Below are 20,518 nucleotides of genomic sequence, written 5' to 3' on the forward strand. Positions count from 1 at the left end.
GTGGAGTGCAGCGTGATCTCAAGAGTCAGGCTGACCTCCTGGCAAGCGGGTATGCGAGCTCCGAGACCAGCTGACTACATTTCATTCTTTAGAGAACTGAACAGGCCCTTTATATACTCTGAATGGATACAGTAAAAATCTACAAGGGACATTCAGAAAAATTCATTTTAACTTTATCGTAGGCTGTTAAATATTGGGTTTAGGAAGCAAAAGTCCTCACTGGAGGATTGCAAGTAAACCTGCCATCTGTAGAGATGTTTTTTTTGCATTTGATAGTCGTTTTAAATCTCCTAGAGAGCAAAAAACAGAAAAAAATGTTGCAGTGAGGCATGTAGGACCAAAGGGGAAGAATTGAAATGATTAAATAAAACAATAACTGATTAAATAAATGTGCCATGAAATCATTAAAGTTAAATATAAATGTGTCTATACTTAATTGAAATACCAATTAATTTAATGTAATTAAAGCTACATTTAATTATTTCATGATCTGTTGTTGCAGCATTCCATAAATTATTTCTATCTGTGAAACTCACCAGTCAAAGTCAATAGGCGGGGCTAACTCAGATCCACTAAATCCTGTTTATCCGGTCTAGGTAATTAGTTGACTTTGATGGGGGAGTTTAACAGATAAAAATAATTAATAAAAAAGCTGCAAAAACAGACCACATAAATTATTAATTAAATAGTAAAACAATGAAACTATTTCTTATATGAAATTAGTTGGAGGTATGACGTCACCCATAGGAAGCACCTCAACTCTAGCTCTTGAGAAATGAAGTCAAATCCATTGCCCGCATTACAGGCACTGTCATTTGCAGCCAGTCAACAGGGATTTTAGTGCATCTACAGTTGCCAGTCATGATTGAGCTTATTGGAAGTCCACAACCCTTCCACTTAAAGCAGACTCGGGAATATCTGTCAATCAAACGTTCAAGGTGGGGCCAGCGGGCACCACACGCTTTTACAGAGACATCTGATTAGTCAGTTTTTAAAGTGAATAACTTGTAATAATTTAAAAATATTGTGAAAAAAAAAAGAATTATCAAGAGGATGTTCAGACAAATGTATCAAACCAAGAATAGTTATTCTGACAAGTAGAATGACAGATTAATAACTTTATTTCGCAATAAAAGTTTGTGAGATTTTGACTTTTTGGAGCCTGCAGCTACTTCCTGTTTGGAACACAAGGTAGGAGGGGTTGAGCGGTCCAGTGATTCCATAGTCTATGAAATCAAACTTAGTTTATAAATGTAAAAAAGGACTTCTTATACTTGCACAGCTTGAAGCGCTTTACAGTTAAAAACAGAAACAGACAATAAATAAAAAAATCAATAAATCCATTCACATGTACTAGCACATTAACACATACAAGCAAAGACCTCACAAACAATAAACACTTATAAAAGGAAATTCTAACAGAAATGTATGGTGAAAGTTAATCTCTGGAATGTGGGCAGAACTGTTGATGCAGAGTAACCCCGCCCCCTTCTCTGCAAAGAGCCTGTGCTCTGCTCGTGTATTTTATTTATTTTTTTCTGTTCATGATTCATGATTCGAATGAAGAAAAATTCACTATTTGAGCCTAATTTGCTTCATATATGTACTCCGTTTTTGGAGATATGCCATAAGAACACGTTAAGAACACTTAAAACATCATTTTCATCATTGGTCTTTAACAAATTGCCAAATCTTATGAATAATACATTTAAAATTTTAGCAAATGTTCAAGTGAAAATATGTTTTCAGACAGATTTTCTCATTTATTAATAGGTCGTCAAAAAAACTTTTTGCATCTGAATTGTTCTAATCTGGACAACACAGTTATCCAAATGTAACCCTCCTCTATTGTGAAACACCAAACCTCTGATTTCCCTGAGAGGCTGACCCTACATACAGTTTGCATTGGTGTAGGTTGCAAATCAAGATGATGAAGTGAGATAAAAGTCATCCTTTTTTGACTCACAAGAAGACTAGCAGCAAGAAGAAAAGAGAGGATGAAAGAGAATCCTAAATGAGATATGAGAGGTGAAATAAACAACAAAAAGGGACATTAAAGGAAAAAATCTAAGAGATGAAGGAGAATTGATGTGGAAGCGAAAGAAAAATAAAAATCTTTTGAAAACTGGCGCAGTATTGACAAAGAAAAATTAGCCGTAAAAATGAACCCTAGGAAGAGATGAAAAAAGACTGGAGGTGAAGAACAGAAGTAATCAAAGGAAGCAGAGGGATTCGAGCTGGAGGGAAGAAAAAGTCTTTAAAGCATCACTAAAGCTTCCAGCGAAATAACAGTAAAAGTTGATCTGTTTCCAGCTCTCCACGCTTCCATGATTAAAACCAGCAGTTTCACCAATCCTTAAACAGTGCTGAACAAGCTCTGCGTGCCACGCGGAGGAAGACATGTCGGCAGCCCAATCTGTTCTCAGGGTTCACCACTCTCTCTGATTGAACTGTGCAGACAGACCGTCCCTCACACAGTTGTTAGGTTTGTGAGAAATGCAGAGATATTAATATGTGCTGCATGCAAAAACACAAGTGCTTACAGCAGAAGTGAATTTTCAATGCAGTGTTAAGAATTATATTTAAAAAAAGGGTTTGACTTGGAAAATTGAAACATCTTTTGTTTCCGTTTTACTGACTTTTTGCCCCATTGTGATTTTCTGTTGGGAGCAGAGAGTGAAAGGCATCAAATGGGTGGTCAGAGATGGAGAGGCTTGATTACGCTGATGAGGATCTGTGATGTTGCAGCTCTCTTTGTATATGCTTATAGGGTTGTGGTTTTTAGGTGAAAGCAACCTTTGATACACTTAAAGAAACACCTGAACAAACAAACACCCTCTCTTTATCTTTTGGCTTCACAGATATTGTTTTTCCCACAGTTTCATTTTTTTTCCGCTTGACATACAATTGATGATTTTAGCCCTGCAGACCAAAAAATTTAATTGATGTCTTAAAATATTTGAAATTCTTAATTTGATGTAAATGTTTTTAAAATTTCTAATCTTAGCAGAATCTAAATAAAACGTATCACCAGATAGTCTTAGATCAGACTATATGTGAAAAAGAAGAAGCAATCCCCATTTCATAGTCTATCTTTCCTATCAGTTGACACACTCCCACTGTGTAAAATACATTTTTAACCTTGACAATTTATTGTTGGTTTTGTGTTGTTTTTTTTTGTTTTTTTTCTTCATCTTCCCCGTTTCTCTGGTTAGTTTTCCATCCTAAACTGCTGACACAGCATTGAAACCATGTCACAAAAGTGCTGACCATGTGTCCAATTAAAAGATGAAAAAATAAAAAAGCTTCCAACTTGAGGTGATGGATCCAGATGCTCTGGTGTGCAGTAAAACGGTTTATGAAGGTAATACCCTGGTAAATAAGGTTGAGTGTTTCAGAAATTAACTCAAGGCTCTTGAGGGCAGCATGAGTTTGACGACTACTTGATTAGAAGAGCCACTAAAAGTCCGAATTCTGTTTCCGATACATTATTAGACTGGGTGGAAAAAAAGTGCCAGAGAAGTGCAGTTAATGCTTGTTTTTATATAAGAAAATTAAGTTTTTAAAGTTTTACATTTTTTGTTTTAGTGTGTCCTATACATGTTTATCCTGTTCGGCCTGTGATCAAAGGTGTTTTTTGGATTTTGGCCTCCTGTGGGATTAAGTTTGACACCCCTGCGGTAGAGAATAAAAGTTCATGCACATTTTTTTTCAATAGGCATCTTGCAAGGGTATGATGAGTACCTACTATATGCCTGACTTTTTGAAATTCTAAAATAAGACAATAAACACATAATTTACGTGGGCATCCTACAGGCTCTTGCATGTTATGTGCAAGGTCAATCAGGGCTAGCACTCATACCTTACTCACACAGTATGAGAGCAGTACCTGTATGCCATATAGTAAGTTTGTGCTCTTTACTTTAGCCCTACAAATACTTCACGATATACTTGCCACACGTATGGCAATCGTATATGTTCCATTTTCACCCATTAAGGTAGCCGTACGAGCCTCAAGAGAACACTCCCCTTAAGATGTGACCACTTCTCACTATGATCCTCCACAGGCCAGGACAACCCAAAAACCCACAGCAGGCGTATGTGACTAAGCCTTTAGTTCATTTAATTTATTTACACAGTTGCCTGTTCTTTCTGAGCTGAAGGACATTCAGTTGCTACAGTCAATCGCCTACAAACTCACAGGTTACATTCAAAGCAAAGCCACACAAAGTTTGGTCAATCGTCATCCATGTGTGGGCGATTGTGATTGAATGCATCTGTCTCTGCTGTCGATGTGACCCGATCACCTCATCCCTGTGTACTGATCATGTGCATCTGTCTGTGCGGTTCACAGTTTTGGCAAGCAGTTGGGGGGCAGACGTGGCTGTGAATGCATCACTTTGGAGCCATCAGAAATGATTGTGGTGAGTAGAGATGCTTTTTTAAATATTGTCTCTGTTTTAGCTCACTTATCCCTCTTCCCGATTCCTTCTCTCCTTTGTCCTTTTTAATGTACTGTATGTATTTTCCCCTCAATTTTACTCTTTAACTGTTCATCGAGTTTTGGTCGGCCTATAATCAACAAAGTGTTGTGTGAGTAAATGTGGAAAGGGAGCAAAGAGGTACAGCAAATCTTTATTTTTAGTTAAAAGAAAAGTATATTTATTTTACTCTGCCTTTTTAATATTTAATAAATTTACTTTCCTGATCATTTTAGTGTCCAAAAGATCTGGGATGTCAAAGTAATCTCTTTTAAATGGAAAAATTATCTACCGGTAATTTATGTTGATTATATTAAACAGAAGTCCAAAAAGTGATGAAATGTCATCATCAAACTTCACAAAAATGAGGTGTATTCCAGTGCAGTTGTTCAATTTATCGTAATGGTTCTGAATGTAAAACAGTAACAAAAATATTTATCTCTCTGGCAGTTGTTCTCTGTGAGTTGTCAGCTTGTTTGTCGGACGTCATACTTCTATTTTAGCTAAAAGAAACTAAGCATAAAATCTAATTGGTAATATTTTATACCATGACCTCAGAAATGATATAATTTCTAAATCCAGTATAGCCTTAATTAGACTACTTAAATACATTCCTCATTATTCCAAATTACACATGATATAATTATTTTTTGAAAGACAAAATATATGGAGAGAAGAATGGTGAATAAATAACAGAATGTAGTGCAAAAGCAGTTTGAAAGTAACCAATTTGAAGAAAACAAATAGACTCAATGTTAAAGAAGCGGGTTTTTTTTTTAATTAGTTACAGACATTTATGTATAAAAGAATCACAAAAAGTTGCTTTTAGATCTGAAAAGTAAAAGATCAAAATCATCGTTAAACTTATAGTTACTCTTAAACTCAACCACAGAGGGTGCTTCTGATATTTTACAGCGGTTATGTTTCGTCAAACATAAACTTTATGTTGTATGTAGGGAGTTGCTGGGTTTACAGCACTGGTGTAACATTAGAGCTCATCTGACCTGAGAGCTTCTCTGACGGCTGCCAGTTCCCTCCCAGCCCTGCTAGGAGCATCAGATCATAACTTAGAGTAGTAAAACAGAAAACTGTTACATAAGACTGAGGGGCTCTTTCAGCCTGGCACTTCATCTCAAACTGCCACTGCGGGTCTATTTTTGGGACGATTGCTACAGTAAAAGAGGCAGTGTTGACAGTCCCAAAGATAAGTTTGTTCCAAGCTTTGTGAACTAATGTTTTGCAATAGTGAAATCAACAGAGGTGGAAAGAAAAAAAAAATAAAAGAGGAAGGAAACCATTTATTCACTCTGTATTATAGAAAACAAAACACTGTGTTGCTAAGGGAAACAGTCTTTTTAAATGAAGCTTGCCTCATCTTTGTGTGGGTCATTTATTTATAGAGGAGGGTGGATTTTTCTGTTGTAGTTAGGGAAGGAAAGTAGCTCAATTAAATTAGATAATTAGAACCTTAGAGCAAAGATATTTTTCAAAGGTTTACAATACAGAAAAAATGTGTCTTAAACACCAAGCAAAGAATTTTTAAAGAGGATGTTGTCAAAATCTGTGCTGCATATCCACATATTGTTCATCTTTATCGGTTGTGACATTTCCTCAAGCATGTGCACAAACAGGCCTGGGGGCATTTTTAGCTTTTCTGATTGGAGTGATAAACAAGAAAAAGTACATTGTTTCAAATACCTTTGCTTGTTTTTATTTAAAAAAAAAAACTCATTAATAAAGAATAAAAAAAAATCAAGAAGATTTGTTTAATTTGACTTATCTTAAGTATTGGACTTTTGGCTGACAGCATGGCATCAGGACTGATCAAGCTGTAAGCAAATTAACACTTATTTTCTCTGGAAATTATTTCTTAGGTGGTAATTTACAATAATCTAAAAAGTGGCTTAAAGGCTAAAATTTTCATATTTTTAAAGTAAAAAACTTCAATTCATTTTTAACATGAATTTATTGAAAACATTTATTTTACATTTGATGACACACACCGATGAAAGTAGTGTTTTTGGTGTTTGCATCATGTTCTTTTAGTATTTTACTGATGATGGAGGACATATATAAAGAAAATTAAGATTAAAACTGCATTTCTGAGTATTATCTAATTAAAATTGGAGTGAAACAGGAGCAGAAGAAAAAAAATGCTGTTTGAAAAAGCTTGTATTTGTTACATACAAACTACAATTGGTGGGCCACTCTGTTCTGATGGATCCACTTGTAGACAAATAGATCCATGGACGTCTTTGTTTTCCTTATCTGAGCTGGCATCTGGTTTTAGAATTTTACAGCTGGATAGCTCCAGTCTTACCATTTTGGTTGCACAACCAATGTTAGTTTGCTGGTGTGAGGAGCTGTAAGCTAGTGGGAAAGCGTGTAAACGAAGGGATGATGGGAAGGCTTATTTTCCCTGCCAACAGCCACAACTCAGAGGCAAGTTTCTGAGGAACTCCTGCCACTTTGCAGAAACTTTGTTCTAAAAAATGACACAGGCTTTTTGATTTTTGCTAAAAACTCATAATCAAAAGACGACTGTGAATACTTTTACAATAGATCAAAAGATGATTGAAACGGTACTTGAGCGTTTAATCTGAATGAAAGCTCAGATAGCATGATTGGATGCATCTTTGGAACATTTGCAAATATGTTGAATATTTTTTTTTTTTTGATAAATTGTAATTTAACTACTTTTTTTCCATTTTCACATTTAGAATTAACTTTTTATCCAGAGTTCAGTAATGTAGTGTTGTATTTTTCAGAGATCCGCCTTTATGGAAGACAACTGAAATCGTTAGGTGTATAGTTGTTTATAACCTCCTTTTATTGAAATGAATAAATAAATATATTTGAGAATTTTTTTTATTTTTTAATAAGAAATTTAAACGAAAGAAAAAAAAAAGCACAGAAAAACATAAAATGAAACCTTCCAGGAACACAAATGTGCACAAAAAGGCCTCCAGTCACATGCTTCAGGATAAATGCATGGACTCACAAGGGCAGGGGGACTGTGGACTAGTCAGACTGCACTGCAGCTCATCAGCTAATTGGGGCCATGGGAATAGTAGAAAGAATGTGATGTGTGGCTCTTGTCGTCGTTGTGGTCACAGGATCGACAACGACTGTTTCTCAGGGTGAGCGTTTTGTCTGAATTGGAGGGATAAACAAAAGCAGGTAAATGAAAGAAATGATGAGAACAAGAAGCAAAGCATAGCTGCGTTGGCTGACAGGAAACCCGTCACATAGGGGCGAAAGTAAACCAACAGACACTAATTTCAACGCAGCGAACAGGAAGTGTGGTCAGTTTACAGCTGTGCCTCGAAGTCATGAAATAGGCTGTTCTTATCAGCAGGGCGACAAAAGTGGAACATGCTCAAAAAGGCAAAAGTGTTTTTCAAAATAGTCATAGATTCTATCTTTTCTAACCCCTGCTCCTGAGTTCTTGTCTATCGCCTTTAGGCTGTTTAACTCATGAGGCTCATGAATTCCCGGCTTAGGACTTTTTTTGTTTCTGCAGTGGGAGAGGGTACAAAGACGCAACACTGGCTTTTTAACAGATATAATTTGGTCATTTAGAAGCAAAAGAAATATTTCAATACACCAGTGAATAACAATCCTCTCACTCTGTTGTAGCTGTTACCATTCCTCTATACACCATGAACGCTCATGACTGATCTCAGGAAAAGAATAAAACCACGGTCACAAACAAAGACTCCATTTGTGGTGTTGGTTCACTATGACAAAAATTTTAATTTCCATACCAAGAGGATAAATCAGAAAAAAACATGCACTTAAATAGACCTTGAACATCACATGTTTCTAACAGTCGACGATGAGCATAAATATGTAGTGGACATGCATTCTATAAAGGATTTCCTAAAAAGGGCCCAGGATTTAGCAAGGACTCATTCTAGGGATTAGAATAATAAAGATGAAGAGAATACAAAGAGATGAAATTGAAGAGGCAAGGAGGTTGTTTAAAAAAAATAAAGATCTTCAACACCTGGTTCCTCATACTTTTGTTATTCTCCTGAAAACGTCAGATGAGTCAATAGCACAACTGAAAATATTTCTGCGTTTTTAGTCCACCAATGAAATTCCTCTTCCCTGGAAGCTTTTTGTGTTTTGTTTTTGTTGGATTCTTACTGCTTGCTTGTTTGCCAGGTGCAGCTTTTGCCACAAACCCACTTTTCAAAATTATTCATCATTTTATTAGAATTAAATACAGGTCAAGAATCCCTGAAAAAAAAGACACCTGAGCTAAAACTCAGTTGTCTTTTAGAATGAATGAACCTCTGGTCAACGTGTTGCTCAATTTAACAAAACCTGTTTGGACATTTTAGTTTCAGTTAAGATAACGACAGATTATAGACTTCCCTCCATGCATTTCCCCTTTAAAAACACTGTTCTTTGTTTGTATTTGGTGTGTGATTTTACCTGAACTAACTTTTCAAGCAGTTAATGTTAAATTTTACTTGCTTTTGTAAAAGCATATAAAGAAAACAACCATTTTCTATCAGATTCTTTAATGTTATTTTGACTTGTGGAAATACAGTTGTAAAGTAATTCATTTCAAATACACACAGTCATAGTTTGTTAGGATGTTGTCGTTGTTAGGTGCAAAACTGAGATAACACCTCTAAAAAATACAAATGGACCTGTTGAGAATATAAACCACACTAAGCAGTATGTTTAAGTACCTGAATTGAGAAGCACTTTTTGTAAATAAAACACACATATTTACCCAATGAATAGATTAAAAGTGTTTTCAACTTTCTTGTGTTTTTGGGGGAAACCAATTCAAAGAAGACTTGAACATTAAAAGTAAACTACAGCAAAATGTCCCCCAAAAAATCATCTTTTTAACCTGTTTGGATATTATCATTTCAAAGTCATACACACAACAACAATATACAAATATTTATATGTGAAAATGTGTCATCTATGCTATCCAAGCTTGTTGACATGTTTTTGTTAAAAAAAAAAGTATCCATTACTAACATAATTTGGCTTTGATTCACTCAGCATTATAAAATGGGGGAAGTCTTTGGGGGAATGAATTGTATGGCCGGAATCTGTGAGCTGTGCTGTTTTTTTCTGCCTGGGGTTGTTTGTGTATTTACGGCTTCCTGGAGGAAACAGTGGGTTGAGTGTATGCTCTGTGAGTGTCAGATGGCGACAGAGAGCAAGCATGTGAGCAAGTCCATCAGCATGCAACGTGTTGAAACTCTGTCTTTAGACAGGAACGTGTCATATCAGCTGTAGGACGGAGAGAAGTGGAGCTCTGAAGTTTTTATCTTTAATTTTTTTAACCTGTTTTTCATTTTGGTTTGGAGGCTTGCCCCCAATGGATGTAATGTGGAGGAGTCCCTTAGAGATCGTCCTCTTTGTTTTAAACTTTTGGACGCCAAACTTCTATTCATTTTTTGCATAGAGGCATTTGTCGGCTTTTTTTTTCCCTCCTGTGGTATTTCCTGCTTTTATGTGTGGTTCTGATCTCATTCTTGAGTCCGGATGAATGCGCTTCGTTGGCACCGGCTTTCTACGCTCTGGAAGAGCTGGATATTCAACCAGGAGCCAGCAGAAGAGCAGAATCAGATACCAGAGTCTTCAAACCATGTAGAAGACCCATGCAAAACGGAAGGAGTAACGGCCAAGGATGGGAGCACAGAACACCCCAATGTGGAAACTTTAAACCAAAACTCTGAATATTTGAGGCAGAAATCAGAAACGGATGTCCAGGATGTGGAATATACAGATCATAAAGCCCAAACAGTTGAACTGCTACAGCGCAGCTGCTCTGAACCATGCCCTCCAGTCTCAGCCACTGTAGACTGGTCATCCCCATGCCCCCGCATAATCCAGAATTGTGGGCGCAAATCTCACAGAAGCTGCCATTCTGAGGGGAGTGTCGACTGTGTATTGCAGGTGGACAACGGCAGCGAAGGGAACGACAGCTTTCTACAAAGAGAAGGGTCCCAACGGCAGTCCAGGCGGCGCTTCAGGAGGGTCAACCCTCGTGGAGAGCGGGAACTTATCATAGATGGCCAGGAGCCCACCGGCTACAGCACGGTAAGAGAGAAACCCCTTAATACAAAACGATCTCTGAAGGACCCACTTGTTGAATAGATTTAGTAATTATTTCTAATCAACAACTGCTTTCTATTAAAGGTCTTCATAGAATCCTAGAGTTTAAATATCTTTGTATTGTGAACCTTGAAAAACTGAAAATTGATTATTTGCACATACAAAATCAACCAAATTTAAATGTAAATATAGATGAAATTAAGAAAAACATAGTGGTTAATGTTAATAGGATGCAGTACTCTATTGTTTTATCTGCTACAGAAAATAGGAAGGAACCAAACTGGCTTTCCCTGAAAGTCAGTCGGTTCTGTTTTATCTCTGCAATGTCTGCATTGTAAAAGTATTCAGACTATGTACAGTATGTTACTCGTGTAAGGCTGAGTTTTCCCTCCCTCTGACGCATCAGATTGTCAGTTAAGTCTTCAGCTAATCATCAGAATCCACACTTTACCACACAAACACATTTTACACACACGTACACACAAGACTTTTACAAAAAAAAACAAAACTTCTGTTCACACATTTTAAAACTTTTTGGGGCACAAAGTTTTTCGCAGTTCATGCAAATCTCCCCGAGGAGTCACAAAGAAGCTTAACAGAAGCTAAAAAGTGTCCTCTGTTGACCTTACCTGCCTCTGTATTCTCTTGTTGACTGTGCCACTTTTCAAAATTACATTTCTAGTCTACAGTGGTACTGAATTCCATAATATTATAGCCTGTGACAGGGTTTATTGTATATATCCAATCCTGTTAAAAGTGCTGGGGAATTGATGCTCCATGACAACAATGGCGGAAACAAACGCACTGAAATTACATGGAGTTAGTAAATGACTAAGATTAAATTGAAGCAAGACTGGGAAGCAGTACGAGCTTGACACACGTGGAGAAGATCATTAAAGACGAGAGATGATTGTGCTGCTGTATGCTCCCCTCTCCTGGGAACCCAAGCCAGCCAGCATTCATTTTACCCACACATGCAGGAGTAGAGTTGTAATTCTGGTCTTATTTTGGTTTCTCTTTCCATTGTTTATGTGCTAGCTAAGGATTAGGGCAAGAAACGTGTAAGCAGCAGTAAGTATTACAGTTTTTGTCCTGGTTCTTGCACCTGTTGTTTAGAAACTGTCATTTTTGGGGCTGCCACACAGGTGCATTACAGTCTGCTGATACTGTGGGGGGCAGATAGGAAATAAGTTAACTAGAAAATAAGTAGCATCAGACAGGGACAAAACTATACAAAAACAAGTTTTATTCATTTTTAAGAGTATATCTTTAAAGCCTACGTATGGACTGTCTTCTATTCTGGAAGAAAATGGGCAAGCATGTGCAGGGCACACAGGTGACCTGGACAAAATAGCAAGGTCGTATATCGCTTGGTGAATCCATAGAACCAAAATGATCATGCACATTTTTTTCTATCGGTATCCTGCAAGTGACAAGTTGTAGCAACAACTTATACAATGCGCATGGCTAAAAAGGGGTGATGTAGGTGAGACCATAAAGAGTATATTATTATCACTGGGTGAGAAGCCACCCATAGAAAATGTCTTACCAACCAAAATAAGTCAATTCAGTTGCCACTTTTTCGCGGTACAAACTTCATTTTGGAACCAGACGACATCAGTAAGTGGAGATTTGGTTTGAGTCATCATTTCTAAGGCAACCGCTCTTGCTAATCAGGAGTGAGCTTGTTGGAAAGCCCCACCCCTTCCATAGAAATAATAACTGAGTAAGGCTTGGCTCTGCTGTGAGGAAACAGTATTGAGGATTCTATCATACCAGGGACCAGATCAGTCAAAGGAACATTGCCATGGCGCCCACCCAGACCGGGACCGCAATGGAGTCTACTCCACAGCTGTGAGGCTGCAGTGCAGGACTCCAGCTGCCTCAGCAAGGGCGAGAGCCACGGCAATGACCCCAGACCAAGCCAGCAGCCCTGATATGATAGATCCCACAGGAAACACTGGGGTTAAAACCAATGTAAAATGCTTCACTGAAATACATAAAATGCATTCAAAAGGCAAAATTAAAAATAGGTGTAAATTCATAATGAAATAAATAAAATAATATATAAATAACAATATATTAAAACTGATAGAATAAATAGACAGATAAGATCAACTAAAAGCAGAAATAAAAATGTGGGTCTTGAGCCTCTTCCTAAAAACCTCTACAGTCTCTGCGGCCCTGAGACTCTCCGGCAGGCCGTTCCACAGGCAAGGACCATAATGATGAAACGAAGCCTCACCATGTGTTTTGGTCTTCACCTTAGGAACAACTAACAGACCTCAGGGTCCGCGAGGGTTCGTACTTTAAAAGAAGATCACTTAAATAAGAAGCCCCAAGACCATAAAAACATTTATAAACCATTAAAAGAATCTTAAAATCAATCCTGAAATGCACAGGGAGCCAATGCAGCGATTTTAAAACTGATGTAATGTGCTCCCACCCCCTGTTCCTCGTCAGAACCCGTGCCGCAGAGTTCTGTAATATTTGTATTTTTGAGGTAAACCAGAGAGCAGGGTATTACAATAATCTAAACGACTAAAAATAAAAGCATGCATCAGCACCTCTGTGCTGGCAAGAGAGAGGAATGGGCGGACTCTGGCAATGTTTTTAAGATGATAAAATCCTGTCTTAACGACATTTTTAATATGAGGAATAAAATTCAGCTCAGAGTCAAAAAGTACTCCCAAATTTCTTACGCAGTGTGAAAGATTGACATTATTAAGCTTAGGTAAAATTCTCTCTCTCTGGTCTTTAGGACCGATGATTAAAACTTCTGTTTTGTCCTGGTTGAGCTGAGGGAAGATCTCTGCCATTCATGACTTTATATCTAAAATACAATTTAAAAGAGTATTTAAAGGTTCAAGGTCATCAGGAGACACGGCGATGTAAAGCTGAGTATCATCTGCATAGCTGTGAAAGTCAACGGCGTGTCTCCTGTTGACACCCCCAAGGGGCAACAAATACTAATTAAAGTATGAGACCTAAAATTGACCCTTGGGGAATCCCACAACTTATTTCATGGATTCTTTAGGAGCATGTATCCATACTTGCGTAAAAGTGTCGATCAGCAAGGTAAGAATAAAACCACTTAAGAACATTTCAAGAGAGGCCCACATGACCCCCAAGTCTATCCAATAAAATCTGGTGATCTAATGTTTTAAAGGCGGCACTAAGATCCAGCAGCACCAGAACAGAGAGTTTCTGTGAGTCTAATGGACCAGAAGATGCTGTTTGGAGGCCATAACATCAGAAATCCATTATTGCTGCTCTGCGCTGGTGTCTTTTTGACTTCTAAAAGTATCTGTGCTGTTACAAACAAACAAACAAAAATATCAGTAGCAGTTTTCAATTTTACCTATGTTAAATAAGACATTTTTTTTAAGATAAAAAAAGAAAGATTTCCTTATTAAATTAATATTTGTTGGGTATCCTAATGAGAACTTTTTGTTTTTCTGAAATTCATTTCCCCATCTAGTGGTGAGAGAAGCTGAGGATCATACACATTTTTCCACTGTAAACACATACTACTGTGATTTACTAATGAGTCAGCTTCATAATGACATCACCCACATCAATTTTGGAAAAAAAATAACACGATGAAAGTCTTTCATTGAAATATCCGATGTTTTAATAATGTAGTTATGTCGATGTATGAAACCTTCACTTGTCTTGTTGTGCAGGAATACTGCCATGGCACACTCCATGGAAATCACAGTTTCATTTAATGACATGTTGCACCAGTGAAACCATGTAGTGTCTGAATATAAGCATAATCATTGACAGATTCACTTGAAAAATGCCACATTTAAGTTTTCTGTCAGCAATCTTCACATTTTTAAAATCCCTTTGGCTTCACTGAACCTTCTGGTAGAGCGTGAAGCAGCATCCTCTCTGCTGTTTTGAAGCAATCTGGTGTCTGTACACACCACACCGGAAACGCACAGCAGTCTCATGCAACGTCTGATTTCCTGTTTCAGTGAGAAAAAGACTGACGTGTTTTTTTTCTTCACAAGTTGTTGAAGTGTTTATGGTTGATATGAAAGATGGTGGTGGTTGCTTAGGGTTGAGACTTTGCTCTAGTCAGTTAAATCATTAAACAAAACTTTAAAAAAAATTATTTTAAGTCTTAACATTAGATAATGATTGAACCACCACCATTTAAAATGATCACTTGTAGTTTACAAAATTCATTAAGGGAAAAATTTTGGTTGTCCGTTGTAGTTCGTCCATGACGTGGTCTGTACTTTCAGCAGTGTGAATATCCGTGGTTCCACCACCAAGAGCTGGAGGCATACAAGCGTCCACATACGTCATGTCTATGGTCGGTTGGTTCTATGACTAGGAGTGCTCTGTGGCGCCTAACTCCTACTGGAGTGAGATGGTTTCTACACTAAAAAAAAATAGAAACGTTGAAACAATTAACAAAGCTTTGTAATTTGTTACATTTAAAATTATTTATTTTAATCAAAATACAATTTTGAGTTAATGGCCAAATCAACTCAATTTTTTTATTTGATTAAAACTAATATTTTTAAATGTGACAATTTAAAGAACTTTTGTTGATTGATCCAACGTTTCACTTTTTTGTACGTTCTTTCTCAAATGTGAGGCACCTCCAAAGACTACTGTCTTTTGTTAAATTCTCCAGGTCACAGGGTTGGATGTCATACAGTGGAGGTTGTTCTTTATGGTGTCTTTGTATCGTAGCCAGAATCTTTCTTGCTTGCATGTCCTCTTTGTCAGATGACTATACAGTCTTTCCTTTTTTATCACAAGATTTATCCATAAACAACCTGCAATAGGTGAATCTGTAGGATTACTTATATTTTAAAGCTGTAGAACCTTTTACTACAGACTTTATACACTTTTCACAGACAGATATGAACATTTTCACAGTTTTCTCTTTTGTTTAAACTCTTAAGATTCAATTTTCATAAAAAATAAGTGAAATATTATAGAACAAAATAAAAATATTCTTGCGATCAAAGATTTATGTAGATTTAGTGAGCTAAACCAATTATGCACTGCAAAAAAGAATCTTAAGTAAATAAAAAGATCCTGCTTTCAAGAAAAATATCTTATTTTTTTGTCTTGCAACAAAATACTCCTAACAAGAAAGCTTTTAAATAGAAAAATAATATACATTTGAGAAGAAGGTCTTGGTGGCTATTTTTTTCTTAAAATAAGAATTCACCATTATACTCACTCCATTAACAGCTAGATTGTTTTAGGTTATTTAAAGAAAATCTGTCAATGTAGTAAGAATTTTTTCTTATTTCCAAGGGCCCTGTTTTTGCAGTGCAGGCAGGAGACATGGTACAGATGAGATTGATTAACAAGGATAACAGCCGATCAAAACACAGACCATAGTATACAATTCAATTCAATTTTATTTATATAGCCCACTGGGCTTCACGGCCAATGAGGCAATAGTAAGCTGTCAAATAAACAAACAAAACAAACAAAAAACACAGGGTGGAAAGTGATAAAGGTACGGAACACTAGGGATGAACTCATTCTTGGTGAAATCTCCAGTTAATAACAAAATAAGTGTCAAAATAAATACAAAAATTTAGCTTTTTTTGGCTTGGACAGAAAAATTACTTTTTAAAAGTTTTTTCTTTTAGTTTCTCAGTATAAAATATTTCCATAAGAGTCTCTCAGCTCTCCAAAAGTGCTGTGTCTGTGACTTTATCACAATCTCATTCCTTGATGGTATCATTATAACTTAACCTGAGAATCTATTGCTCATCCCACACTTCTATTTCTCGAGTCACGCTGATGTCACTGGTTACAATCGGGTTACATCTAAAGGTTGCATTCCATGTGTAATCATCTCAGATTAGGTGTGACTCATGAGTATGCTTTGTCATAGTGAAACCATACTGTGGAGGGGTAAAAACTTCTATTTGTTTACGTTTAGTCTCAGATTGGCAGATTACAAAGAGGTGTGGAGTTTGCTTTTCAAAAATCTATTTTTTTTCTCATTTTAAAAGCTTTTATTTGTTTGTTAAAAACTCTTTAAATAAGAAAACATATCCTTTTATCTTGAAAATCTGTGCAGCTTGTGTTTTGTTTGAAGACACTTTCCTGTGATGACTGTAATGGAATTTCCTCTGGTGTTTTTGAAAGTTCCTATTTTGGCTAATCAGTCTTCCTGTAAAATAGTGATTTACTTAGTAGTGATAAAGAATTTCTTCATTTAAATGAACACGTGTGCGCCTGAAATCAGACTTCACATGGTTGTTTCCTGCTGTTGGGCTGTCCAGATCAAACATCCTGCCTGGGCTGCTAGCATTTCAGAGCTGCAGGCTCTATTAACGCATCCAGACCTTTTCTGAGCTTATCTGGACTCATTCTGTCAGAATGCAGGTGAGGCTAGTTGTATCCCAGGAGCCTGAAGGCTTTTCTGCCTCCACTAGACCAAGCATGGCCCCTGAGAGATGTAAGGAGTTAAGAATAAGGGGGCAACAGAGGTCAGAAGAGCTGCAAAAATTAGTGCTATCAAAAAATGCTCAAGCAAACGAAAGAAGAGAAAGAGGAAAATGAAAATGGAGAATGACAGAAATTGTCTGTCAGAATAATTAAAGTCTTAAAAAGAGCACAAATTATAAACATAATTGTAATAAATCAAACTTTTTGGAAAAAAAGGCTTCTAGGACTAAAATAATGTTAAAACAAAAGCTGCTTTGGGTTGATGGGTAAATCCAGTGTACCGTATTTTCCGGACTATAAGTCGCGGTTTTTTTCATAGTGAAAATATGATAATTTAACAGAAGGGTGAACAGAAGACCAGACGAAGCTGAAGAATGAGGTGGAGCTCAAGTTAATACAACTCCAGTTAGTTGTCTTACAATTAACACGTGACACTATTTTTACTCTGTGACAAATAATGCGTCAGACTCTCCTGATGAGCTAATATCTTCTTTAAAGAATCTTAGATACACAGTTAGAACTAAGACAAAGGGATTTGAAGATTTACAGACTTACTATGGGATTTATAAGTCTTTTATTCCCATTAAGTTTTTTATTTTAAAGCAGAAACTTGGACCCAAATTTAAATATTTCCAATTGAAATCTATATTTAAAAATACTTTGTTTAGTTTATTAATTAAATGCCACTTGATAATTTTGTTCGCTTTCTAATAATTGCTGTCTCGCCCTAAAATACCTTGTGGTTTCTTATTAAACCATGGAGTTGACTGTCTCTACTCGGCTGCAGGACACGTAACTAACTGTGCCTCTAAATTCATCCAAACATTTTTAAATTTCTTATACAGCTTGTATTAAAAAAGCACACCCTATATAGATTAAAAGAGATTTAGCATTACTTTTTTTTTACAATAATATAAACAAGCATTTTCTCATCATTTATGGTAGCCACAACTAAAATGAATGCAGCTTTTTTCTTCTTAATGTCTTAATCTTTTTTTCTTAAAATGTTTATTTAGCACTTGAGTTCTTTGTACATTTTGGTCCAATATCCTGAGTAGTGTGTGCATGAAGTGTTGGACAGTACGTTGGGCAAAGCACTTTACCAGCCAGAGTACTGTCTGCTGCTGTTTTTGCTGCTAATTTTAGGGATTACATCAGCAGCACCGAGATGAAGACCTTGTTGAACTCTCACTCTATATTGCTTGTTTTCCCCTCTGCTTCCCCCTTCCTCTTCTCTAACTTCTCTAACATCTTTTTTTTCTCTTCTCTCAAACCTGTTTTTCTGCTTTCTCGACCTTCGTATTTTTAGTTGTCTCTTTTTATAAATTAAATGTCTGTAAATCAATTTTTGGTCTTATTTTTGGTTAATTTAGTTAAAATTAGTTACAATAAAGTGACCATAAAAGCAAAAAAGCGAAAGGTTTTTTCTTTATTTTTATTGAAAGTATGTGTCCTAAATACTACCTATCAAGATTCCTGTGTCTTTCCATATTTATTTTATTTTTTGCCACTTAGTATTACAAAATGTCCTTTGTTAGTACACATTAAGGATTTTAGGGCCAGAACATTGTAAAAGCTTTTATTTCTACATCTGCAGGTATTAGTCAGAAGTGAATTAAAAGTGATTTAAATGACTGTTCTGCTTTGAGGAAGACATTTAAAACTCAAGATTTAATCATAATTTCCATTCACCTTGAAACTTCATATTTTTTAAAATAAAAACTTTCTGTAATTGTGTTGGATTGGACCTTTGATTGTCCATACAGGAGTTAAATAGTCAATCAAAATGAAGTTTAAAGCGGTTTGAACTTCTGTGCTTTTACCTTTGTTCTCATGTTAATTTAAAGAGTTAGGCATCCTGTCAAACTAGCATGTGGAAGTTAGTGTCTCAACGGGGCTTTTGTCCCAACAGCATCAGGCTGAATGACAAACAAGACATGGAACCCCAAAGGTATTCACAGAGACCAAACCACACTCACAGGATGTGATGCGGGTCTAGTAAACCATGCAGCATGTGTGACTGTCGCCTGCTCTTTCCTGTCTTTTAGCAACATGTTAAGCAACAGCAATACATGGATGAATAATAATTTCAGAATTTATCTGTATTTTCTAAGTTTCTTTTCTTGCGAAACTTGATTTCCGTACCTCTGTTTTTCTAGTCGTAAACGTTGTCTTTATTGTCTCTATGTAGTCCATAAACTGTCACCCTCTTTCACATGCTGCCAAAAACACACAATTGCAGGTAGACCATTCCGGAAGTATTTCCTGTGTGACACGTTTCCGGCTGTGTGTTTATCTGTGCTTACTGTCACTGACCCGCTTTAAACGTCGTCATGTGGGTCTTCCTGTTTTCATTTCTAACCAAGAATTGGTTTAATCTGATAGGGTTCCACAGCAGCTTTAAAACCACTTTATGGGGTTTTTCTTTTAATTACTAAGTCATCTCAAAATTAATAACTGTTTTTATTATGTGTAATTGTATTAGATATTTCTTGTAGTTCCATTTTTTTGTTTTTTTTAAAGGATTTCACATGAGTAGTTGTTATTTTTAATTACACTGTATTTTTTAATTTAAACTGTTTTTTAAACAAGAAATCAACGCAAAAAATAGATTACAAATATTTTAAAAAGTAAGATATTTAGTCATATTTTGATTAGCAAAATAAAAAAATATAAAGAAATGCACAAATATATATATTCATACAAATATATTATAATTTTGTTTTCTTTGTCAATCTCTAAAAAAATTCTCATTGTGGGATTTCTTTTTTTTAGGGGGTGACATTAGCATTTTTATTTTTTTTATAAATTCTGAACTACTAATGTCACAAAAGTCTTTGAGACTCAATCTGTATATAAAATTAATCAATGTTATTACTGGTTGCTCTTTAGGTTATTAACTTGTTACTCTAAATCACACATCTGCAGTTTATTTCTTAGGTTTTTGCCTATAAGGAAGCACCTAAATTACTTTCTTTCAAAAAATCTGTATGATTGGGTCAAGATCCTTGGAGAAAATCCTGCAGCTGTGTGTGTTTTTATTAGGGCTCTGACTTTGCTGGTGGAGCAAAAAAGATGATGCTGTATTGCACAGGCTCGTATGCAGGAGAGGAAAGCTGCAGAAAGTGTTCTTCCACACAAACACACACTGACATTGTGAGCAAGTGCACACACACTGTGTACCCTTACCAGCCTCCATTAGGCCCGGACTCTTTAATCCATTCATCTTTGGTAATTTCATTCATGTGCCACACTGTGAGTTAAAGGGTGATGGTGTTTGTGGTTCTGTGTTTGTTTGATCTCCTCAGATCACCAACCAGCTTTGTTCTGGTGGTGGATCCATCAGTACAGCTGTCTTCCCTTTTTCCTGTTTCTGTCTTTTTTTTCTCTCTTGTGTACATTGCTCTCCACTGAAGGCAGAGCTCCATGTGCTTGCATTTGATTGGCCGGAGAGTAAAAGGATGATGTCATTTCAAGCTGGGGGTGTGTCTCTCCCAGCTTGC

At 36.4% G+C, this 20,518-nt stretch overlaps 1 protein-coding gene across 8 annotated transcripts in view; it reads left to right on the forward strand.

The window, feature by feature from the left end:
• Positions 1-20,518, forward strand: part of rapgef6 (Rap guanine nucleotide exchange factor (GEF) 6) — a 122,455-nt gene that overhangs the window by 38,575 nt on the left and 63,362 nt on the right. For all 8 annotated transcript variants that reach the window (XM_024266552.2, XM_036215220.1, XM_036215219.1 and 5 more), the window contains 2 exons: positions 4,355-4,424; positions 10,416-10,559. In XM_024266552.2, the coding sequence (XP_024122320.1) occupies positions 4,355-4,424; positions 10,416-10,559 (214 nt within the window). The remainder of the gene's footprint in view (positions 1-4,354; positions 4,425-10,415; positions 10,560-20,518) is intronic.

This window comes from Oryzias melastigma, linkage group LG14, assembly GCF_002922805.2.
Source record: "Oryzias melastigma strain HK-1 linkage group LG14, ASM292280v2, whole genome shotgun sequence".
Classification (NCBI taxonomy): domain Eukaryota; kingdom Metazoa; phylum Chordata; class Actinopteri; order Beloniformes; family Adrianichthyidae; genus Oryzias; species Oryzias melastigma.